Genomic DNA, 26,555 nt, shown 5'->3' on the forward strand with positions numbered 1-26,555 from the left:
ACATTTGGAGGGCCACTGTGAAGGAATGTGTCTCCACAGGGGGCATTGATGTGATGGACTGCAGTAACACAGCAGGTTCTCAGGAAGGAGGGAACACATTCCAAGAAGGTGGGGCGAGACAAGAGACAACACAGTCCTGAGTTGGATCGTGGGAAGAGGAAGAGATTTAGGATAGCCACTCCCTAGAATCTCCTAGGGTATATCCATTAGGTTAGAGTAATGCCAGTTTAGGCTGGTGAGATTCTGTCTATACAGTGTAAGCAAATAAAGAACTGGACTTTGGCTGGATTGCTTCTATGTCATTCTTGGACTGAGCCTGACAGCCACAGATTATAAATAAAATTAATTATTAAAATCAGATAACTTATGTATCTATGTATGAAAAGTCTTCAGTATTGTGGTCCTTAAGCTAATGAAATAGTCCTTGTGCAGCACTTGGAATGATGAGTTTGAGACCCCTGGTTTAGAAAAACAAAAGAAAAACAACAGCTGCAATCTCCCATAAGACACTGCCTGTCCAGACTGCAGTTCTAGTATATGCATTCCATTGGGCCTTTGTTAGAAGTCTGTGATATGCAGGAACATTTTTTTCCTTTCAGCTTCCTCTTCATGTCAAATATGTCTTTATTTATCACAAGTATCTCCTTCTGTATAACAGCTGAAACTAGCAAATGTGTGAGTGCTGTTCAGAACTGTCTCATCCACCTACTGGAGATCTTTTATCAGAGGCTTAGGACTTGGAGAGACTGGAGCTCTCAGCATTAGTAAGAATAGACATTGCACACCAGGACACTTGCTTTTACAGATGATTGTTATATTTCCAGTTTCAGAAGAAACTAAACTCATTGCTAATTGGCTGTCCTATTTCCAGCTAATCAGGGAATAACATCACCACAGTTAGGACAAGAGGAAAACCAAAGGCCTTGTATGAATCTGGAATTATAATTGCTAGTTCATGTGACTTCCTGTGCATGCTCAAATTGGGAGATTTGGGGAAAAGCAAAATTGGAATGGAATAATGTTTTTGTTCCCAAGATAGCAATTAAAGTCTAATATCTTGTGTGTGTGCGTGCGCGCGCACGCACACACACACACACACACACACACGGTCCCTAGAGTTACAATTATTTTCTTGCAGTGGGGTATTAATTTTTTCTTCCACTAAATCTATAAAGAGGTCAAGGAATGAAGGTCTGTTCAGTGGTACCATGGTGAAGGCTAAGGGAGTTAAATTCCTTCTTAGGGCAAAAACTACTCAGTTACTTTCTTCATAAGCAATACTCTTCCACTAATTAGAGACAAAAATTCGCAGGTATTCAAGAACTGCAAGACTTATTAAATAAGGGAAATTAGGCTATAGGACATTAAGGTTATAGAACTGTGTTGGGCAAGGGATGTGTAATGCTTCAGATGTTGCTGAACTAGAACTCCCAGTATCGTTACTGGTCATGCTGACTGGGACTCCTAGGAGTTGAAGTGTAATAGAATCTGAATGACCACATGTTCCTCTGTGTTAGAGTTGCAGTCGGAGAATTTCCAGCATCCCACTGGATAAACCAGTTCATTCAAATATAATTAAAATGTATCTGATTGATAAATAGCATTTGTTCCATATTGGGTTAAAGTGATGTCCATTTAGGCAGAATGCAGCAACACCATAGAAAATAACAGTTTTTAATGACAGTGGTACAAATGATGATCTTCAGCTGAAGAAAAGAATGGGGACTTTAAATCTACAAAGAAGTGTTCCTTGAAAAGTTGTTGTCAAAATTTTTTGTAGCTATTCTCCAACCTGCTGTGCCTATCTTGTTGCCAAAATTCTACTAGGTTTTTTTGAATGCTACCCACAAATCGAGACATTTTCACCTTTAGAGGAGAGTTTATAAAAAAGAAACAAGTTCAGTCTCTTCATTTTTGTATTGTTCAGTATCTCTATTTCCCTCCCCCATTTTCCAAAATTCCTTCCAAGCTGGTAGGGATGATATTCTGTCATGTACTTCTGCTCAGAGGTGGTATCAGGAACTTTGAACCTGAACACAGTGAACTTGAACACAGTGTTCAAGTGAAAGCAGTTAAAACCAGAAAACTGTGCATGCAAACTTAATTCTTACCATCTCTTAGGTTCAAACTTTTTTAAAAACCAGATTATAAGAATATTTTCAGTTTGACAAGGTAAGAAGCAGCTTAGCACATAGGAATACTTTATAGTCTTGAAAGATAAAAAGAGTTCTGCTCAGAACCTCTGTTCTTTCAGATACATTTTGCCTCCTCTTTGTGACTTATTGCAGATGACTTGAAGCCCTTTGGTTGGCAAGAGGACAGAGATGTGATTCATGGCAGTTCTGGTGACAGCCTGCTATTTTATTGTTTGGTGGAATGTGTGTTATTCATCATGCTTAGTCCCTCATGGCTAGGTTACATTTCACTGTAAGTTACTATTCCTATCATAGCCTCAGCACATATGCAAGAAAATGGTCAATTGAATTTAGCCATAGTGGTTATTGCTGGGTAATTTTTTCATTGCCAATAAAACTGAAAACAGAATTAAAGGAGTCTGTTTGCAAAGCAGGCGGCATATTCTCCCGCAGCAGGATTGTTGACAAACTATTCAAAACTAATCTTTCAGTGTATCAACTTTTATTTATTTCTTTGTGTCTGAGTATTGTTTGGGAAATGGATTGCAGTGTGGGTATTAGGCAGCAAATTCTATTTGCCAATATCCTGTTGAAATCTATGGCAAGAGGACAGAAGTCTGGATATGTTTGTACATGTGTTCCTCTTACCAGTAACTGCTACTTGACAGAGAATGGCATGGTAGGAAACAGGAAGATGCTTAAATGGGCAGAAAACTTCTGTGTCTTCCAGGTTAGACTTGTACTTCTTTGATATTCATGTCAGCTAATAAGGACCTATGAACCTTCATAATGCAGGAGGTGCTGATGCTTAGCAGCCCTTTCACAGCTAAAGTAGGCTTGTTCCAAAATTCCAAGAAGTATTTCTGTCTACATGATCCAGATACTTGTATTCCTTTGAGTAGGCTGTAGAGTGCACCTGGATAGATCTGAGAAGTCTCATTTTCTCTTGTACCTATCTCTTAGGGAAAGCAGATAACAAATTCTGAGATAAACTGGTGCTATCTGCTATTACTGTATGTTGCTCTTCAGGGGATTGTTTGTTTGTTTGATTGATTATGTGTTGTCAAGTTGGTGTCAACTCTTAGTGTCCACATAGATAGATTTTCTCCATGATAATCTGTCCCTAACCTGGTCCTTCAGGTCTTCCAGTAGTGTACCCATTGCCACTGCAACTGAGGTCATCCACCTTACTGCTTGGTTGCCCTCTTCTTCTCTTTCCTTCAGCCTTTCCCAGGATCAGAGCCTTCCCCAGAGAGCTAGGTCTTTGCATACTATGTTCAAATCAAGGTACTGATAGCCTATTCTTTTGCAGAATAATTTCTTCTGCAGTTTTAGAGGTGGGGTTAATTATATATTTATGTGTCAGTTTTTTGACATGTCAGAGCAATATGCAATTAACACAAACAAACAGAAAATATGTTCAAAACTAAGTAAAAGAACAATTTTAATAGTGTAATTTAAAACAATTCTCAGCCTTGCATTGAAAGATTGCAGGATAGGTGCCAAGAAATTGTTGCTAAAAAAGCTCTTTCTCCTGCCAGTGAGATTTTATTTTATCATGCCTCCGATAAAAGGTACATCTGGAGAAGACCTCTGTGAAATTATGCACGTGGTGACCCTAAATATAGTTATAGGAATATCTCCACATGCCTTTGAGAGACAATATAAAAATAAGTTACAAAGTTTCAGTCTTCTACTCTGTCTGTTCTAAATTTTCTTGTTCTGTTTTGTTGGATGCTTCATAGGATTGTAGGCTTTTAATTTGCTAAACTCAGTTTGGGAATCCCTAGCCTCTTCATTTAGACTTTCAGCTTATTGATGCGGGTGGGGGCCTTTCTAATGCCATGGACCACAAATCAGATTGGGAATAGAAACTGTAATATGTCCTTCACACACATATCTAATTGACCCCATTAAAATCATTTGCTCTCTCTGTTTCAGGAGATTTGAGGCTTCTGTTATCTTGGAGTAGAGAATCGTACAATGTTGGGGTTGTGTGTTTCAGACAGAATGATATTCAGCAAATTGATTAATTTCCATTGTGTTTTTGTGATGCAGGTTTTGGAAGTAGTGCGCTCCAACTATGATACACTCACCTTAAAATTACAGGATGGGCTTGACCAATATGAGCGCTACTCAGAACAACACAAAGAAGCCGCTTTTTTTAAAGAGCTGGTGAGTTTTAACTCTCATAAAAAGATCATATAATTGCTCATGGTCCAGCTTGCAGTTGCAGCCATAACGTAACAAAAACTGCCTTTATATTCACCAAATATATGGATTATATAGCTGTAGAAGCCTGAGCGTTGATTTCAGTTGGATGGTGGGCAAATATACTTAGATACATGTTTTATCTCTGCTTGGTTTGGGATTCCTCAAATTCTTTGTTACATGTTCCTGAAGAGAGCTGGAAATAGATCTTTGAGAGCTTTTTTCACATGCTTATGAAGCCTCTTCTCAAAAGTCAGAGAAATCTCGTGCTCACTGGTTCAGCATTTTACAACAGATCTATTGATGAAGCAGAAATAAAAGTGTTTTCTCACAAAGCAGACTTTATGCTGTAATTTGAAATGTTCTGTTAGGATATCCTATTCTCACAAGTTGTGCATGCGAAGAGCTGACTGTTTGTTGGGCCTGTGCAAGGCAGCCTTGATTCATTTTGAGAAGATGCTTTGCACCATGAAAATGGGGCCATTTACCTCACTGAGATGAAGTGGCAACAGAAGTTGCCTGGGCAAGGTTCTTTCTGTCCCCTTATACCTTCCTCTCAAGTCTTCTGGCATTTGCAAAAGCCACTTCAGCCATGAGGGAGTTGCACTGTTATGAGAAGCAGCTTCAAGGGGATACTTGAAGGCTGGGTGACCTCGGGCCAGCCACTCTCTCTCAGCTCAACTCACCTCACAGGGTTGTTGTGGGGAAAAGAGGAGGAGGATTAGGCATGTTCGCTGCCTTGAGTTACTTATAAAAATATTAAAGGCAGGATAGAAAATAAAATAAAAATAAAAAAAATAAAAAATACTTCACCAAACCTTCATTGACAGGTGCAGCTTATTTTCTTTTCCCCCCACTGCTTCAAAATGTTTTCTCCACTCTAATGTATTCCTGTGTTTTATTGGGCATTCTTTGCCAAGTTATCCCCATATTCCTCACTGCAAATATAGAACAGTGGCCAATGGCTACCATTAATGCTTTTCATTTTTTAAAGTATAAGTATCATTACACAGAAACAACCATGTTTGTTCCCATCTGTGTAGCAGGAACATTGTTGTTCTCATATGCTGTGTTGGGTGGGGAGGGGGGTACACAGTAAATATGCTGCTTCTGTTCTCTCCTTCTTTTCCTTGGCCACTGTCACCACTTCTTCTATATTCTTTTATTCACTAGTTGAAGAGTTTTATCTTTCTTTTGATTAGAATGAGGACATTGTTTTTCCTAATTTATGGAAGTTATGCTTCTTTGAAGAAACTATCCTGATAAATACTAACAGTTTGATTCTATATTACTGAGAATAATTAGTGTCACTGCCAACAAACATCTCTCTCTCTCTCTCTCTCTCTCTCTCAATATGTGGCATGCCCAAATGGTGGTACCGGGAAACCTTTTTCATTATTTTTCAGTTGGTGGTTAAACAACAACCAGTTTAATTTCTTTTTAGAGGAATAATCCCTATTTCTCTAGTGAGTAATTTAGTCTCATCCTTACTGAAAGCTACAACCTCCTGACAGTGCATTTCCTGAGTTCACTATCAAAATAGAAGAGAGGAATCAAGCTGATCTGGTGTACTCCTGTGCTGACAAAATACCTTACTTTTTACCATCACAGTGTTTTTTCATTTAGGTTGACAAATACCATACACCTTCCCTAGAAGATATATTTTCATAAGATTATGTCACGTAGGTTGCTGAGTAAGATCAAAGCATGTGGATTCCTCTTTTACTATTTACTTTGTGTACAAAGTGCACATTTTTTTGTTTTATATATTCATTTATTGTGATGGTTTTATTTAAGATAATTTTTCTTGTTCTCTTGTAAAGCACTCTGGGCTCCCCTGAGAGGAAAACCAATATAGAAACAACATAAATAAAAAAAAGAAAGTAATGTGCAGAATGATAGCATAATAGACAAACGCAAAAGCTGCCTACTCACCCTTTCTTCCAAAAGGAAGCCTTGAATCTGCTTCATACTGTGGGTTCATTGAAATGTGAATAGCCAGGCTGTCCTAACAACCAGGAAACACACTGAGACAATGAACTGGTCTCTAATATTTATTGCTAGTACTTAACAGGAATCCTAACAAACTGAAGAAGCGTGGGGAAAACCCAGACATATAACCCCCAAGGGTTAAGGCGGTCCCGATCTGTGTCTCTTTGAATGGCTGAACAATTCCTCAGTGCTACACATGCGCTTGACAGTCTGGATGGGAGCCCCCTGCTCGCCATCCTTACTCATGACACAGGCAGAGCTTTTGGGAAATGAGCAGAATCACATGGAGGTAAATTCACAAAGTAACTGCATACCAAGAGTCTGACCTAGAGCTGGTAAAAGTCCTGCAATCACGGAAATTGCCAGATTATTAAGATTTAGAGTACTGTGGACAGCTCCTACACATACTGTACAACTGTGCAAAACTAACTTTTTAAAGAAGGGCAGAGCCTGCAACTTGCAAAATTTTAAGGAAGAATTTGATCTCTTAAAGAACCTATTTTCTAGCTGAATTCTCTCATTTGCTTTTGTTTTCTCTTGAAGAGTCTATTAACATCTTGATTGAGGGACCATTGATAGATACGGTTTAGGGTTAACTGGCAAAGTGGTTTATTAGATTATTCAAGCTAGTTGTTTGGTTGGCATGCATTGCTTGTTCTTGGATCCCTATCAAATAAGAACTTTTTTCAGTAATGGAATCATAATATGCTTGCCCTCAGATGGCCTTATAGGTCCATATTGATGTCACTATTCAGGAGCAGGCATGTGAAAGTGGTTGACTGAAGAAAATTTTTAATATTATGGTGAGCTACCTGATGAAAGGAATGCAGATACTTGTCTGTTGTTAAAGTATAGGAAAGTATTGATAAATTCATTATTACTCATGATAGGAATGCCTTACTGTCATGTCTAGGTTTGTAGACTAAGCTCTGGCATTGGGTTATGCTTCTTTTTTCACATGGATTTTTTTTTTGTGCTGCTAATGCTACAGTATAATCACATAAGCACATTTTTTTGAATCTAGTAGTAATACAAGCTGGATCTAACAAATGACATATGGACTTCCATGCAAAACAGTTTACTATTAAAGGCTGGACTATTCAAGGCCTCCTTAATGCTTGAGGTACTGGGCTGAATCAGTAATATTATAGTGATTGTTCTGTCTTCTACAGGTTCGGTCCATCAGCATCAATGTACGGCGAAATCTGGCATTCAACACTCTCAGCCAGGAAGCCCTGCTAAAAGAGTTTTCAACCATCTCCTGAAGCTGAGCTATCTACTTGCTGCATAACTAGTCCTGGTATTACTGCACCCCCTTCTCCAGAATAGCCCCTGGATGTGGAATGGTCTAAATCTACTGTGTGGTTTTGTTTTTGTTTTGTTTTGTTTTGTTTTTTAGGGAAGATCAAAGGAAGACTCGGATTTATCTCATACTCTTGAGCATAGAGAACTAACAATAGATTACATTGGGAGTGGGGAAGAAGGGGCAGGGGTTATTTTTTATTTCTTTGTGACAACTGTTGTGTAGGGATAAGAATTGTTTACTAAGTGAGCAAGATTAGAACAGAACAGTGTTGCTTAGAGAGTTCATACTTCTGGTTCTCTGAAGACTGCTTAAGCCTGAAGAGAGAAGGGGGCACAGGAACCAAGTTCTTGATAATATGGAACAGTCTGACTGAACACTTATGTAAATTTGTACTTGGATGCTTTGAATCTGCAGTTCATGTATATTGTTAGGCCCATTTTAGTTGGTGCTGAAATTAACAGCTGTGGGCTCTATCTTCATTCTGCACAAGGCCAGGCCCTCCTATTCTGATGGTGCTTGCCAAAACTCCACCTCAGGATGTTCTTGGTGCCCAGCCTAAAACTCTTGCTGCCTAGAGTTTCTTACTTGAGAGATTACCTCTTTGAGTTTATTCCTACTACTCCATCTTGTCATGTTTTAAAACCCTGGGAATGAAGATATTAAGATGTATCAGTGATTTTTCTCCCCAAAGGAGCAATAAGGGAAAACATTGTATGGTTTTACTCCTACCATTGTTGTGCATCAAAATAAGCCAGTTCCTCCTGTTCCCAGAAGGTTGACTGAGCTCCTTCCCTAGAGTCCTTAATTTCTTTCTGACCTGATAGCCTTGGATTCTCTATATACTGATAGGGTAATGGAGTGCTCCCATCAGGCTTGTCACTGTCCTTTCCATCAAACATAACATCTGTGAAATTCCACAGTGATTGAGACTCTTTAAGTCAGTTCACACTTTATGTATTCCAATAAAATACTTCATTGGAAACTCAGAATTAAAAAATATAATTTGTCTACTTTATCAATTCTCACTTATTTTAAGGAAAAGTTTATTTGGGACGGGAATCATATTTATACTCATTCTACACTCCTGTTCATCAAATGAAGTAACTAATGCAAACTAGAGTTGCACAATTATTCAAATTCTCCTCGTTATTTTGCAGGATTTGTTTTCCAGCTATTTTTAATGAAAATGATAACTAAGGCACTGAATTGTTTGCATTATATATAAAGAATTTACAGGACTGGGCTTTGTTGGAAAACCAAAAGTTGGCTGTGCTTCTGGCATAGTGCACCATCTATAGATCTGTTCTTAATCATAGCATAAGGTAATACCAATATTTGATACACTATTCTTTTGGGGGATGGGGCTGTATTCCCAAATTCATATTCTCTTCCTTCTTCCAAAACCACTGCCACTGGAAACAAATATGATTGGATGAACATACATGAATGTGTCTTAATTTGGCCATTTTTATTAACAGAATGATAAGCAAGCAGATTTTGATTCAGAGACAAGTGCCATTTTGAGTAAATCCTTGCTCTTTTGAATAGATAGGAGAAAACCCTTGTGCCTGTCCCCTACACAGTGATGATCTCAGCTATGCCTAGTACTGAGTTTTGAGTCCAGATGTGCAAAGGACATCTTTTGCTAGAAGAAAGGCTGCAGAATTCTGCTGCAGAACAGCACTTTCAAGAGGCTGTCTTTAGAACTCAGTAAAGGGTTGGAGGGGGTTGCAATACTCATGGCTCTTGTGCATGCAGTGTATTCTTTGTGGTTGGTTTGGGGAATAATATTGCTACCACTACTAGTTACATTTCCTTTGTACTAAGACTGTCATAGCTGGTATATCTGGTATATCATAGCTGATATATGTATACAGATTGCATAATCTTTACCCTGAGACCCTTAGCATCTAATTAAAACCTGTAGAGTTGAACATCGGTGCTGGAGAGAAAATGGAGTTGAAAATGTGGCAGTTCCAAACTTACCTCTTAGAATTTTTCATTTAATCCAATATTTCTCTATAAATAGCTATTGCATCCATTTTCTCCCAGGTGACTTGCACTGTGCCTCATCTAGCTTGGAAGACAAGTGTCAATTTCTTCTGACTTTTAACAGGTAATGGAGCACCCAACCACTCTTCCCCAGAGTAGCCTTACCTTTTGGAGTAAAAGCAGTTGCAGCATTTATTTATATCCCTCCTTCAAACCCCAGTTTCCCAATTTTCTGAAAGATTGTAGAAAGCCTTCTGGTAATATGGAAAGAATGAGGCCAACATTTTTTCTAAGGGTGAGAATAGGAGCAGGAACTTCTGGGATACAAACTGCTCTTACTTCCATCTTTAATACCCCCCCAGAAAAACCTTGAAAAATGCCCCATCCTTGCCATTTTCTGGCAGAATTGGAGCTGTTTTTTAGGGCCTGGAGCAGTTAATAATAATTTGTTTCCAGGGGCCTCCTCTCATTCCTATCCTTAAAACCTCAACACAAAGGCTGAATTCATCTTGAAAAATGGGAAATTCAGGCCTTCTTGGATTCAGTGGTTAAAAATCTTCCACTCCCATTCCATTTTAATTTTTAAAACAAAATAAAATATGCTGCTACAATTTGGTCATTTTACTGCAGAAATTTAGCTGTGGTTTCTGGCAAACAACAAATAGGGTAGTAGGTGTCCTAACAGCCAGGAACCACGCTGAGACAAGGAACAGGTCTCTAGTGTTTTATTACTGCTACATAACAGAAATCCTAACAAACTGAAGAAGCGTGGGAAAAACCCAGCCATATAAACCCCAAAGGCTAAGGTGGCCCGATCTGTGTCTCTTGGAATGGCTACCTAATTCCTCAGTGCTACGCATGCGCTTTACAGCCTGGATGGGAGCCCCCTGCTCGCCATCCTTACTCATGACAGTAGGTCAGCATTTGATTCACAAGCTGAGAATTGCCCGCTCCTTTTACATAGTTTATTCCAAACCAACTGTATTATGCTCTTAGGCCATAATAAATAAGATAGTGCAATCCAAAACACTGGTTATTAAAATAAAATTGTTAAATGTTGATGACAAAACAAAAAATGCTCATCATCCCTTGGAATGCATTGCATTAAAATCTGATTTCTGTGTAATAATGATGATCTTATCACTATTAACTGGAACACAAGAAAAGCTTGGCTAGATGAAAACAAAGGCCTATTTATATTCCCCAGTTGCCAAACACGATGCCTTTGGGTTTATGTGGCTCACTTGAACCACAGCGTTATTTTAAAATGCTAATGCTGATGCTATGAGCTGTTGTGGACTTGCTCTCTTTTACCTATCCCTTGGTAAAGTATAACTGATGACATAAGGGATATCTGCCCCCAGTGTGCTCAAGCATGTTTACAGTAACACCCTTCTTTCTACCCATTTGAGCCAAGACCGCAACAGTTCTTCAAGCAGTAAATTTGTCCTGAGAGGAATGGGACAGAGCAGAGAGGGAGAAGTTAAATTGCTACTGAGGCCACTGAAAAAGAACAACCTAATTCCTCTGAATCAGATTTATGCTTACATTTATGCTAGCATTACTATATATAGTATCATAATAACATCTCTCAGTTCTGGCCTTTAAACCTAGTCCTACTTGAGGCAGCTTCAGTTTTTCATCTCTGTTCATTACATTGAGTCATCACCTGCCATTGCACTGACTCCTTCTGATAGAGGCTCAGACTCTAGGGGGAGAATATGTTTAGTGGTAATGAGAGACTAAGATGGGATGTGGTTTAGAATTTCCACAGATGTGTGGAACACCCGAATGAGTCTTACAATTGCTCATTTATAGCTGCCCTCACAATCAGGCTAGGTCCCTCTGAGGTGCTAGAGTGCTAGGTAAATAGAATGATAGATGCCAGGAGACAAATATGGTAATATATAATGACTAATCCTGTCTGTGAGAGGGTGGTGAAAGAAAAGACCCAGGCTATTGAAATTGTCTAGCTTCCTCAACAAACATGACTGTATTTTAGTATAGGTTTTTGTATTTCAAGTGAAAGATCCTCTTGTCTGTTCCAACATCCTGTACAATGAGATTTTTTTCTATACGTTATGGCACTTTTAGATGAGGCAGTATTCCTGAATCTGTGTCAGAATATATTTACATACTTTTTCAGGAAATACAAACAATAGAAACATAACACATGGGATGCATTTTAACTTCTATGCCATGTAAGTAGTCAATATATTCTACTGCTCCAGCCTAAATTACCTATATAGTATAGCTTCCTTGGACCTATTATTTTAGGATCTTTCAATCTCAGTCCTCTTTTTCTGTAAGTTAGAGGCAAGTTTGGACCAATGCTATGTCAGTCTTAACCATTTCTCCTGCAACACCCTTTTTAAGCTGCAGAAAGCTGCTTTGATGTATTAAACCAAGAGATAGATGATAAATAGATCAGTGCCACATTGGCATGCACGCACACAAATGCACATACACAGATCAGCTTCTCCACCTGTAGTTCTGCTACTGCAACCTGCTCATTCTGTTTGTTTGTTTGTTCATTTAATTGATATAGCTGCCCATCTGACATATGTGACTCTGGGTGGCGTACAAAGGTACAAAGGTACACTAAAAGAATACCAAAAATACTCTGAAACATAACAAGAAAAAACCACTAAAAACAATAAAAATTATTAAAAGCAAAAAAACATAATCTGCGGGAGAGCACAATCCATTACTAACTAACAGTACAGCCACTTTGCAGGCTCACACCATTGCTATCAGATCCCCAGGCCAGATTGCGAAGCCATGTCTTCAGGTCCTTCCAGAAGGCCGGTTAGGTTGGGGCCAGTCTGACCTCAAGGGGAATGATGTTCCAGAGGGCAGAAAAGGCTCTCCTCCTGGATCCTGTCAGATGAGATTCTTTCACGGACTAGACCCGCAACATGCCCTTTCTGCTGGACCTGGCGGGATGGATAGATGTGATTAGTGATCATTTTTCTTTTTGCTTGAGAAACCTCATTTTTTAAAATAGACATGTTCAAACTTGCCTTAAGTTGAATGATAGGTAAAGATGAGAAGTTTGAAACCTCATAGCCTAAAGAACCTACTTACAGGTTGTCCCTAAACCAGTGGAGACCCCTGCAATATCCTTGCATTCTCAACAAAATCTAAACTGGCAGAATGCAACAGTGGAGGTGGAGTTGTTACTGGTCATAAAGGCAGTTGCCAATTGTGGAATGCTTGATCTTGAAACAAACTCTTAAACTGCTAAAGCTTGGTTATTCATCTACCACTCTAGAAGTGAGCAAAATTTGAGGTTTTAAGTATTCAAATTCAGTATTTCAAAAGTTTGAGTTTTGAGATATAAGATCTGGCGACTTGCATAAAGCTTGGAGGCTCTTACCTATCTATCTACTGTATATCTCCAACAATCAATCTAGTTATAGCAGTCAAGTTTATTTTTCACAAATGCCCAGGTGAGCCAGCAAAGCAGTGCTCAGCATTTTCTAGTAAACTACAGAAGTATTCATTGGAGTCCAAATATAGTGATGACGCAAGGAAAAAAAGAATCTATGTTGCTTGCGAGAGTCACTCTTCTATAGTTAATGTAACTATATGGTGAAGTGCAAGTCTGCGTAGCTGCATGGTTTTCTAGATTTTTTTTGTCTTGTTGGATATAAAATCCATCAAGTAAGGCAGTTTTTGAGGCTGCATGAGTCTCAGCACAGTCATTGTTCTACAAGCCAGCTTTCATTCGAGTTTTCTGTAGCAACTCAGACATTACCAGGACTCAGTGTCTTCCTACATACTTTTCTCACAAGATTTTTCAGTCAATGGCTGATTGCAAATCCTGTAACCTGGCAATATCTTGAAGGATATTCCAAGCCTAGCTAAGGTTGTAAGCATTTGGGACCAGGAATCCAACAGGCTGCATCGCTCTCCGAGCCTAAAGCAGGTAGTTTTTAATCCAGTTGCAGCATCCATTTTATTGCTTGGGGTGGGAGTGCTTGAGCCAAATTGATTAGCTTATTTTCAGGGATCTGTGTGCTTTTTTCCTTCCTCTCTCTTTCCTTGAATGTGATGGGTTCCTTCAGATTGTAAGCCTCAGGTCAGGGAAGTGAGAAGGAATGTAAAATACTATCTTGGTCTTCAGCTGTATAGAATGTGAATGTGGCCAGGTTTCCCTGCAAAACAGGGCAGAATTTCCACTGTATAATGTACTCAGGAAATAAGCTCTCTGTTAACCATAAGACAGTAGGCCTTTTCCCATTATCAGCTTGAATGTGCTTTTCTTGGCTGCCTTTATGAGAGTGATTAGCATTTCTCTTACAGTCTTCTGCATATTTATCTGTTCAATAACCTTCCCCCAAGGGCAGAGTTTAAACACTGTTTGCTCTGATGGAAATTCGCCTAGCATACTACTATTGTTGCAGTACCCACTACACATCCCAAAAGTTAATATAGATTTGGTACATGATTCACACTGGAGAGAAGAGCATGCTTCGCAGTGAAGAATATTCATCCTCTTTACTGTGTGGTAGCAATTCTGTGAATGCTGGAACTGGTGGTAAAATATACCAGCTAGTTCAAAACATTGCTTACTATCCATACTTTAAGGAAAAATACACCATTCTTCTCTGATTGTGCAGATGTTCTGCTTAGATACTGAATTCAATAGAAGAGGGGTGGGTTTTGGCTATGTTTTGTTTTGTTTGCTTAGATGCCATTATTTTGCTTAATTTCAAATGGCTCTTGCTCTTGCATAAAGGTGGCACATATAGGCCTAGTACTCATTAAGGAAATCTCAACATTTGCAGACAAATGCCACATTAACATTTGGGTGTGGGGGAAGGGATCCATTCTGCGACAATTTGCTGCTAAAACTTGAACATGGTTTTGCTAGGTTATAGCATTTTTGTGGCTCCCATGTAAAATAATTAGGTGTATCTTTCCCATATGCACATACCTATGGACAGCTGGCTGGACAACAGATGGTCTAGGAATCACTCTTCTTCCATATGGTAAGTAGCTGTTGAAGCCTGTGATATATTGTTCTGTGTTACTTTGTTTTCATTGGACACAAATGATGATAGCAATTGAGGATAAGAAACAGGTCCAACAACTACCGTCACACATCGCAACATTTGGATCCTGGCATGCAAATGGAGGTCACTGCTGTACACTCTTATTCTATGGCTCCCATGGCATCATACTACTAAGGAGTAGGCCTATCCACACTTGTCTTTCATCATCTTCCATCTCTTGAGCCCAAAGAAAGGGAAAGCAGACCATAATAGCCAACTAGGTGATAGCTCTTGCTAGTGCCTAGTGCGATCAGTGGAAAGGCAAGAGGGAAGAGGAATGAACAGTGGTAGCAAAAGAAAGAGCAACTGCTACAATCCACTAAGATGTCTACATGGCTCTGCCAGTCAGCGGTCCTTGCTGATATGTGGTGTGGTTATAATTCACAATATGCACTTGTTCAAATACAAATGAATAAATTGTTTAATTAGTAATTTATTAAAGCCAACTCTAAAGTGTCCCTGCTCAAGAAAATGTTTACAGTACATCAAGATTGAAGCTAGGCTTCCTCCTTCACAGCTGGGGGGGGGGGAGGTGGGAATGAAGAAAACATGGAGAAAACTACAGGTGCAGAAGTCATAGGGGACTTCCATAATTAGCACTGTGTGTTGCTTCCTTCATGGCTGTGGATCTCAACATTATGCTCATGAAGAAGTGCTACTAAGTGTTGTATATGTACTAGACACATGACTGGCATTATGTGGTGGATTTCAGTGGTGCTGCTGGTTTTCAGGAAGGAGGGAGCACATTCCATAACACATTATTGCAAGTTTGTACAAATTTATGATCAATGCATATGACATGCCAAGAAAGAGAATTCCATTAAAGGCATATCTTATTTTAGTTACACAGTGTGACCAATAGTTACCAATTTAATTTTGATGATATGTGCGAAACAGGATAGCCCTTTGATCCAGATGATCTAAGCAGCAATGCCCACTCCAGTCAAAGGAAGAAATAACATTTTGCCCTAGAATATTATTGTAATAACATTTTATTGCAATAATATTGTATATTACTTTGTATATACATCTTGTATGCCTAATTTGTATTCAAGTAGCTTTCAACTGTTAATGAACAACTCTGGAAGCAAGATTTATTTTTATACTTTAAGAATGCTTTATATTTATACACACAAAGATATACTTTAGTCCTATAAAATACTGGTATTTGAGTGATATATTTGTAGACTAATACAATTCACTTAAGTGAAGTAGATTACTCTTTATGTCAAAGGATTGAGAGATCTAGGAAACAATATGTAGTTTTAACCCATCTCAAACCTTTAAAGCCTGATGTTGCTTTTTTATAGAAGTTACATGTAATAGAAGATAAAAACTATTGTTGAAAGACTGCGTCTGAGAGGTGTATTTGACTAAGGTTTCAACCAGGCAAATGGGGTCCTATAGATTCAACAAGTTTTAACTGATACAAGTGATCATTTCTTAATTCTGGTTGGTAAAGTCTTTGATAGAACTTTGATACTAGATCCTGAATTATACCTAGGAATGCAGTCACCCATAAAAACAATCATTAGTGAGAACTACAGTTAGATCATACACGGATGAAATACATTTGATGAACCCTGGAATTTGTTACTTCTCAAACAATGGGAGTTTACTTTTTACTCAGCAGTGCATCAAAAAAAATTTCGACTTCATTATTTTTTAGTTTCTTCAACATTTCAACAAATTCAAATATAAATGATGGATGTACCTTACATATCAGATCACAGTCCAGTCAGCTTAAATTTACAACTACAGTAAGTGGTACTTCAATGTGTCTCTACTGAATGACAGTAATTTATTAAACAGATGATTCCTGAGGCATTGCAGTACTTCGAATTTAATGCAGAAACAACTAATTCTTCATTGTTGAATGGCAGGTTTATAAGGCTTACTGTATATGCATGGTGGTATTATTGCCTACACATCATATAAGGTGTTCAAAAATAAATACAAGACTAATTTGAAAGAGAAATTGAAAACTTTTTGGACACAGATGGGCGGATGTCCAACTACCCAGGGAGATATAACAAACTAAGTATGTGTTGTCCGAGAACATTGTGAGTCAATCAGTTTCAAAAATATGTGTTCCACTTGGAATTTTTTTCAAGGTGAGCTGGGACTTTTGAGCAGTCTTTTGTCCTGTCTTCCACAGAACTTACCTGCTTTGGTTGTTCTTTTTGCTCTTACTCTACCTTATCCTCACTGGCTTTGAAGCCTATTGAGACATGGGTGGTTAGCCAAAGGGCGTGACTCGAGCTGTATGGTAAAAAACAATGGCAAATATTGCTTCTCACCCACATAAAAGGACTTACGGTCCAAACTTCCTGTTTGGCTACAAGAAAATACATATTCCCAATAAAACAATAGTTAGTGGATAAGCATAATGCTTAGAGGTGGGCCCATAGCATGGGGCACTGCTATCCATCTGAGACCAGCCTGGCAAATACTTATTCTCATTTCCTTCTTACCTAGTTGCAAGCCACCATGTGTCATAACATATTTCACTCAGTTGGCACAAAAACAAAATTGCTGATATTGGCTCAAAACTATCATATTTCCTGTGGTGGCAGTGTTGGCCTTTGGGTAATAGGACATCATTTGTTTAACCAGTAGCTTCCCAGTAAGCATCTTTCATACTCTGGTCAGCAAGCAACATCAATTAGAATGAGCAAATGTTAGCAGTAAACCAAACTACGCTGTGGCCTGTTAGTACATACAATTAAGCCAGTGTTTGTTGGACCATAGTTTGTGATTTAAGAAGCTTGTCAATTTGTACAACATACTAAAACATTAACCATAATTTACATGGCTGAATTTGCACAACACCCTAGGCTAAAATACAGTTGGCTGATTTGGGGCTCAGTGTGCTATGCAAACCTAGCCATTGTGGTTTACTGTATAGTTCAGGGTATTATATAAATTCAGGCAGCTGGGGTAATTGGAGAAATTACTGTGATGGAAGCCAGTGTAGTGGTTAAAGTATGGGACCAGACAAGAAGCTGGGATATCCAGACAGCAAACAAATAAGCAAACAAATTCAATAAGCCTGGGTTCAGCTAGCTATTGTTAGCTAGCTATTGTGTGAACCTAGTCATTGATATTGTGTGTGTGTAGGGCAGGGCATTTGGGAGGCTATGTAAGCCTGCCTGTTAGTTGCTTAGATACTGAAGGTAATGTTACAGCTGTCCCTGTTGAAGTGCAGCCCACAGCTATGCATGTTTACACATAAATAAGTTCTGTTGAGTTGTCTAGGATAGTTCCTTTGGTTATTGTTGTGTAGTGTTTGTATATGCAGCAGCAAGACAGATGTTGCTTTAGAGAAAAACAGCTTTTTTTTTTTTGCAGATTGGCCTGTTTATTTAGAAAAGTGTCTTTTCTTAAATTGCTTGTGCTGATTTTTGAGATAACTTAGAGCCAAGCCATCCTGGTGCCAAAAACAAATGAGTTTTCTACCTTACAGTTCTTTATTAAACATTCTGAACCCAACTAAGTGTGTTTGTCAGCTGCCCTGCCTTACATTTATCTTTGAACTTTGCTTCAATTCCCAGAAGTGGAATGTCCCTGAACAATTCCTCTTCAGACAGCACAGTTGCTGATGAACTGCCTGACTTTCTCCTTCAGCCCTTCTGGGCTAATTGAATTAAGGGAATGGAAAATTAAATCCAGTTGGCTAGATTAAATGAGCTGGGTTGAGCATGCATCTGAATAAGGCTCACAGCCCTGGAAGCAATGAAACATTCCCAAGACAAGGAAGCAACTCTTCTGGCCAAGCCATTATTTCCCTCTGAGCCTCAGTCCTTGCTTCATCCCTGTTAGCCTTTTACTTACCCTCTCATCTCTGATCTTCCAGCAGCCCCTGCTGGGAAAGCACAATGGCTTCCCTCTCCTCAGACTCTTATCTAACCTAGTGCAGAATCTTCTGATTCTCCTAGGCAATTTGTGGATAATTAGCCATGCTGTCGGACTTCAGCATAATCACCTCTACTCATGCTTCTCTCATACTGTGCTTCAGTTTTCTGAACTTGTAATGAGCTGAAAGTTTGGGAAGGCCAAGTCACATCTTCTCACTTAATCTCTGCTGCATCAACTACAAACACCATGGCCCTGAGACTCATACTGCACTTGGGGCTTGAAATCTTCAGCCAGTTGTTTTTTTTAGGTTGCATTCAAAGGAAATAAGCACTTGGCTGTCACACATCAGCCATGGAGTCAGCAGCCTCTAACTGACTGTTCTCTCCTTCGTTGTCATTCCCAGTTTGGTTCCTTCTCCAGTACAATAGCTTCAGTTCAGTGCCTGAGCTGTCACACGTGCTACTTGGGAAATGAAACAGATCTGAGCTCCAAAAATCTGGATGATCATTAGACAGCAGCAAAGAGATACAGACAATTCTTTGCAGCTCAGACCTGGTAGTTCTAATACAAGAGAAACTTAGTTTGCTCGAAGGTGTACCAATCAGTCTCAGCAATCAAGTTCTTAAAAAGAGGAACAAGAATGTACTCAGTGAGTGGTTCAATTGTGATTAATTGTAATGATTAAATAAGCCACAATTGGTTGCATTCACACATTACACTTAGTCATAAATAATGGTTAATGAGCTGCAGTGGAAGGATTCACAAAAAAGTTAGGTCAAAACCAAACAAACCACTTTCTGGTTTAGTGCAGAGATTCCTAACTTGTGATCCATGTGGGATCACAAGTTAGGAATCACATAGTCATGGTGCAGTGCCTGTGTGTGTGTGTGTGTGTAGTGCCATCCAGTCGGTGTTAATTCTTAGACAAACAGTATTGAAATCTTAAATCTTTCATGTTGCTTCAAAACTACACAAGAACAGGACTAAGCTACCCAGCTAACCTAGCTAACCTATCCACATTTTCATCCCCAATAGATTACAACATAGTCCAAGAAGTGTATGTTTTTTATTCACAAACATAATCAAAGGTGAATTTGTGTTTATGAAAACCAACTGACCCAGACTGCAAGGTTCCAAAAACTCCTTAGTAGTCTTGCTGGCTATTTCATTTTCCAAAAGGTTGGAAATGAAACCATGATTGTCCTACAACTGATCCTTACCATAGAGAAGAGCTAGCTGAAGAAATAAAAGCAGCAAGGACCTTGAGAGGAACTGAGGAATTGTCAACTTGTTTTTTAAGGTACTACAGAAAGAGAAATTGAAGCATGGTTGTATGTACAAACTAGATTTCAGGAAACCCAATTTCAATAAGCTTAGAGAAATAATAAGTGGAATAATGTGGGCAGAAATCCTCAGCTCAAAAGAGGTGCTGGAGGCTTGGAAATTTCTCAGAAATAAAATACCTGGAAAAACAATTGCATATTATTCCAATGTGAAGAAAAATGAGACAGCTTAAGAAATCATTGCAGGTGCATAGGGTGCTTTTGACTGAGCCAAGAGTTAAAAGGAATATATATAGAAAGTGGAAGTTGGGTGTAATCAAGTCAGAAAGATTAAAGTGCAAAAGGAACTTAAATTTACAAGGAAACTAAAAGCAACAAAAAGGGCTTTGGAGACTATGCAGTAGTAGAGGGGGAAAAAAGAGGCGGGTCCATTGCTTGGAGAAAATAATAGGGTGGTAACAGGTAATAGAACTCCTTAACTCCTAATTTTCATCAGCCTTTTTCCCTAAAGGACATTCAACTGGACCTAAGCAGAATTGAAACAAGGGAGTGGTAACACAAGGTGAGTGAAGAGATAGTCAGGGAGCACCCCACTACCATGAAGGAATAAATTCCCAGAACCAGATCAAGTACACCTGAGTCCTGAAGAAGCTTGTAAATGTCAACTCAGAGCCCCTTTCTGTGATCTTTGAGAACTCATGTGGATGTGCTAGATGATTGGAGAAAGGCAAGTGTTCCTATCATAAAAAAGGTGGTGGGGCGGGAGAGGAACTGTGTAACTACAGACCAGTCATCCTAACATCTAGGCAAAATTCTGGAACCAATTATTAAGCAGTCAGTTTATGAGCATGTAGAAAATACATTGTGTGGCAGGAGGCAGCATGGGTTCATCATGAACCAGTCCATGTCAAACTAATCTGATCTCCTTATTTGACAGAGTGATACTTCCTGAGAGTTGGTGATCATTTCTGCTTGTTGTCCTCAGAAATGCAGTGGGCATACTGCCAGCAAAGCATTTGACAAAGTCTCCCATGAGGTCCTAGAATGGGAGATAGCAAAATGCAGGCTCAATTATACTACCAATAGATACAGAGTTGGCTGAGCAGTTGTACCCCATAAGCATATATCAGTGACTCTGTGTCAGACTGGAAGGTGGTGTAGAGTGGCATAACATTAGGCTCCATTCTAGGTCCTCTTCCCCATATCCATAAATAATTTGAATGAGGGGTTAGAAAATATAATTATCAAATTTGCAGATGGCACAAATCCCATAGAATTCAGCCATAACTCTGGGAATATTCAATTAATCAACCATAAAAGAGATCAGTTATCTGAAGTTGCTTAATGAGCTGCAAATTTTGTATCCCTCTGAGGATAAACCAAACTATCATTGTGGCTGGGAGGAGGAATGCTGTAGTGGTGAGTACAAAGTGCTCTCGTTCTAGTATGAGCATGTTTTGCTTTTCTTATGACCAATATTGTTAAATAAATAAATATTGAAAGCATGTCAAATAGCTATTCTTTGGTTGCCTTTTTACTTTACAAATTCACTGCATCTTGAGGATGAGACTCAATCACTTGTGCACCATCATTACTGCTGACACCAGTCCATTTTTATAACCTAATGACTTCAGAGATTTTGTAATAATCTCATTCATTTTCACCTCAGGTTGTTTTAAACCAGTGTGTTTCAAACTTGGCAACTTTAAGATGAGTGGGCTTCAACTCCCAGAATTCCCCAGCTGGCTGGGAAATTCTGGAAGTTGAAGTTCACACGTCTTAAAGTTGTCAAGTTTGAAAAACACTGTTTTAGATTCTCAGAAGCAAGCGCTGAGCATAATGCTTTTGTAAGCATATGGCTTAAGCATTCTCTGTTGTGAGTCTGACTCTTTTCTGGTATGTACGTGCTGGATCTTTTCCCTGCTCTTTGGCAGCATGTGAGTAATCACAGTTTAATCCATACCAAGTTCATTTCTTTCTCTAAGAGAGAGGAAGAACTTTAGAAAGATGGACTAAATTCAGTTTATTTTTTATGGAAAGGGTATGGTCTTAACATTTTCCCTTCCAGCTGTTTTCTCATTTGGAAGATGGGAGTTCCTTCTCATAATGATTGAAACTATCAAAATCTGTTCCTTATCAAAATGATGAACAGATGCAGACTGCCCCACCTTCACAAAAGAGGCAGGCTTCCAGCCTTCTACATAGAAAAAGCAGGAGGAAACACAAAAGAGTTTTGCCACCCTGATAACTCATTTGAAAGCAGAGTAAGTACTGGTAATCTTGTCCTATAACCTTAATCTTTTTTCTAATCAATACTATTAATCAAGGGTCTTGGATTCTCATTTGTTAGATTGACCATTTCCAGTCCAGAGTGCAAAGAGTGGTTAAGGGGTTAAGCAGTTCTTCCCAGCACTGTTCTGTCAATAATATTCCAGATCTCTTTCTCTGGTATCCAATGGATCCAAGATGCATGTGGCTGCACATTGCCGCTAGTTTAGCCTTGCCAGGGTTTTCTAAATTAATATATCTTTAAGTCTTTATGAAATTCTCCACAAGAGGCTAAATCAGGTAGCCATTGGAGGTTTATTATGTGGAAAGTTATTTTGGACATTAATGTATGACTCAAAACAACTTTCTCTTCTCCAAGTCACTAGGCAGAAATTACTTCTAAAAAATTGTCTTGGAATTTAAAAAGAAACATATGAGCTATACCACCCCCTGCTAGTGATTTGCCAAATTTCCAGCACTGGAATGCATGGAAAAAAAATGCAGAGGGGGATGTTGTGTTTGTGCAAATCATCAGCAGGACAATAAAATTAGCCTCTCCAGCAAACCAGACAGAAGGTGACTTCAAATGGGTACATACATCTCTTTAGTGCCAAGAAAAACAGAACAGGCAAGGAAGGGCAAAAGACCAATCAGCAAATGTGCTGGATTTGGTGTTCATGTCTTAAATTCCAGTCTAACCGTATTTTTAATTAGTTTTGTTAGTCATGTTGAGTGGTTTTGAACTAGAAAAGTGTGAAAAAATATCTGAAATAACGTAAGTGTCACTAAATCAAACTGTTTATATTTGTACTGATTCAGGGCAGATGACAACATAGTGTCAACCTGGGCTGATCTTGAAAAAGCTAAGCAGGATCAGACCTGCTTAGAACTGGATAAGAGACTACTAGGAAATCCCAGGGCTGTATACAAGACTGAGTGGTCCATAAACATCCCAGCAGAAAGTAATGGCAAACCACATCCATACCATTGCCATATTGTTTTAAGTGATTTTTACTGGCTGCTGTGGCTGGAGATGTAGCATGTTTCAGTTCTATCCATGTTCCTATTTCTACGATAAGGGGTGTGCAAGTGGAAAGATGCTGTTTCAATCCCATATCCAGTTAAATGGATGGCCCATTGGTAAAGTGGTGCACGCTACAGCAACCTCCTTCTAAAGCCTATGCTAAACACTATTGGGATAATGCTGTGTTCATATAACTGGTAATGGTCAAAAAGCTAACAGTATTTTGTTAACAGTAATTCAATGGCTACTTCATGTAAGACAATGGTTGTATTCCCAAAACATAGTGAACCACAAACTACCCAATTTCAATCTAGTCCTGCCTAGTGTGTTGTGTAAATGCATCAAATATATAAGATGAAACTGGGGCTGCCAGAGGCTGAACAGGAAAGAAATTTGAGGGTAGTGGTGAATAGTTCCCACCCAAGATCTGGTTCTGTTTTCCTGATGTCCCTAAGAGAGGCATACCTCATCCAACAAATGATGCGAAGAAGGATGGGAAAAACATATTGTAAGAATGCCTCCAAAATAATCTAGTTCTGCTTCCAAGCAATCTTGAATTGTGCCCAGTCATAGTGAGATGTATAGAGCCCTGTGGGTGTGTACCGAAGGGGGCAAGTAGGTCAGCTGAGTTGTTTGGCATGGTAGGAGAGAACAAGCAAGAAACAGACCATCAGAATTACCCAAGATTCTCAACAACAAGGATGGTCAGAAAACATGCCTTCTATAATTTGAACAAAGTCCAAGTCCATATAAAGTGTTTTAGATGATAGCTCAGTATCAGTAGAATTTTAACTGGCAGGCCTTTAGCTATAATGATATATTTTGATTTGATTTGATTTGAATTTAATTCCAAGATTAAATTAATGGATTGTCTTGAGGTGATACTTTGTAATAATAGGTATTAAGAGTTATCTGGATGATTTACAGTAAATTGTCAAGTATTGCTGATTTTCAATCACTTAACAGTGATTACTACTAAAAAGTGTCCTCCTCTTGACTTACATTCCTGTAAATGAATGCATGGAGGAAATCTAGTAACAGATTGTTCAGTGTAAAAAGGCTTCTGTGCCTGGTTATGGTATTGACCACAATTTCCTGAACTTAGCAAATGCTCAGAGGCACCCTCATTCTTAATTCTTAGTCTATCTCTGACTCTAGTTAGTGGATCTTGGAGTTCTAGTACAAAACAAAATGGATTCCACAAACCTGAAATCTGCCCATCCTTGCATTAATAAAAAATCGAGTGTAAATCTGCAGAAAGATTTATTCTAAGAAAAATACTTACTAATTGCTAATTAGTTTAACATGGTTATTCCACTTTGTTACAAATAAAGATAGTCTAGATAGATTTATGCACAGAAAACGAAGTTTGGGGGTAACAAAATTATATCTTAGGATGAGAAGTATCATTTCAGGAGAAAAAAAAAAGCTGCTTTACCAGACTTTGGGAATTTGGGCACCATTGCAATATCATCACATACTTAGCTCAAAATATTTCACCAAAACACAACGTACATAAAACGTGAACAATGAAATGGACTTCATTGGTTAGAATTTGTATTTCTCATTTTGTCCTTAACAAACGGCTCATTTGTTTTACCATAAATTGAATGTTTAAGAGCTGACTTTTTCAAAGAGCGATTAGACCGGGTTCTGCAAACCTAATGAATTTTCATTATACTTACAGTACTCCAAAGAGTCTGGGCTCAGCATGTCCACATAGCAATGAAGTTCAATTGGCCCAGCTACTAGCATTCCAAGCAGGGAGGTGCTCAGCCTTCTGACATCCAACAGAAGTGTGATATTTTTGTCATTTTCCATAATTTACCTTACAGACTTACCATGCACTGAGAGTGCTTCAGAAAAGGAGATTTATCACACCATTTGTATTCCAGTGAACTGGCTCGATCTGCATTCATGGCCCTCCAGACTCATCCTTTCCTGATTAAGGGTTTGATTTTCTAGCCCACTATCCTTTACGGCTCTACTCCCTCTCATCAAATATGTGAAATTCAGTTTTTTTCTGGCATCTAGTCTTGCCTTGCCTCCCAAATATCCCAGCTGAATCCTCTTAGTCCAGCTGACCCATCTTTCTCCTGCCTTTTACTGTTTCCTCCTGTGATCATTTGCTACCTGTGAAATCAAGCCTTTTAAAGGTTCCTGGCAGGTTATTTCTGTTGGCAGATTGCTAGGAAAGCCTTTGGCCCAGGAGAGATCAGAAAAGTCACACACCAGGCATTTCTATAAAAATAATTTTATTTACAGAAAGCAAACATATTTACAGGCTCTCAGTGAGAGCTGCTTAACTCTCTACATGCCTACACAAAAGGGAAACAAACTAAAATAAGTCCAGGCAAGTTCTTCTCCCCCAGGTGCAACAATTAACAACTGAAAAGGGGACAATTAAATTCAGCCTCTTCACCCGGCCAAAATGATTAGTTACCATAGTAACCTTAATCTGTAGTAGAAAACATTAACACTCCTTTTTATACTACAGAATAAGATGCAAACCAATTTTCTTTGACAACTCTGTCTTTCCATTCACAATATTTTAACATTATCTCCCCTTTGGTTTAACAGAAAGCTACCATCCTTCTTCCTGTGTATTTCCAAACCTAGGTTATTTGTTACAGTTGCAAGGCTTTTTAACGTGAAATGGCTTTTCATACAGGCTTCATAATCAAGCCTTTTTCTGTTGATGTAAGCAGCAGCAAATCATCAACATACATGCAGAGATACATACAGCCTTGTTTGTCTTTCTTCATATATACACATGGATCTGCTTTTCCTTTTTCAAAACCAAAATTCTGCAGTTTTTCATCTAATTTTTGGTTCCAGGATCTAGCAGCTTGTTTTAACCCATAGATTGACTTCTGCAGTTCACAGACTAGATTCTCCCCTTTTTCATAGCCAGGGGGTTGCTGCATGTATAATCTGTGGTCTAAATCACCATAGAGAAATGCAGTTTGAATGTCATAGTGGTTAACTGACATTCCTTTTAGTGCAGCAACTTTTAACAGTAATCTAATTGATTCACCTTTAGTAACTGGTGCAAAAGTCTTGCCAAAGTCTAAATCTTTCCTTTGAGTGAACCCTTTTGCAACTAACCTTGCTTTATATTTTTAGATTTTGCCATCAGCATCCCTTTTTAGTTTGAAAACCCACCTACAACCTAGACAGCGTTCATCGGGAGGTAGATTTATCAGTTTCCATGTTCCAATTTATTTTCTTTCAAGGATGCTAATTCCTGTTGCATGGCAGAATGCCAATTTTGTGCAATCTCAGGTGGTAAAGCATTCATTTGTTCTAAAGACTCAGGTTCTGTGAATATGTGAAATGCCTTTACTGTTTCAGCCTGAAAACGTGATGGAGGAACGCCTTTATTACTCCTCTGAGATCTGCGAGGTAATACAGGGCTTAAATTTT

The 26,555-nt window shown here is 38.8% G+C and overlaps 1 protein-coding gene across 3 annotated transcripts in view; it reads left to right on the forward strand.

The window, feature by feature from the left end:
- Positions 1 to 8,659, forward strand: part of ARMH3 (armadillo like helical domain containing 3) — a 137,350-nt gene extending 128,691 nt beyond the window's left edge. For all 3 annotated transcript variants that reach the window (XR_010068199.1, XM_063307038.1, XM_063307037.1), the window contains 2 exons: positions 4,194 to 4,310; positions 7,511 to 8,659. Coding sequence is in view for 2 of the 3 variants with exons in the window: in XM_063307038.1 (XP_063163108.1) it covers positions 4,194 to 4,310; positions 7,511 to 7,603 (210 nt within the window). In the remaining variant the exon portion in view is untranslated. The remainder of the gene's footprint in view (positions 1 to 4,193; positions 4,311 to 7,510) is intronic.
- The last annotated feature ends 17,896 nt before the right edge of the window (positions 8,660 to 26,555 follow it).

The sequence above is a fragment of the Candoia aspera genome, chromosome 6 (assembly GCF_035149785.1).
Source record: "Candoia aspera isolate rCanAsp1 chromosome 6, rCanAsp1.hap2, whole genome shotgun sequence".
Lineage (NCBI taxonomy): Eukaryota > Metazoa > Chordata > Lepidosauria > Squamata > Boidae > Candoia > Candoia aspera.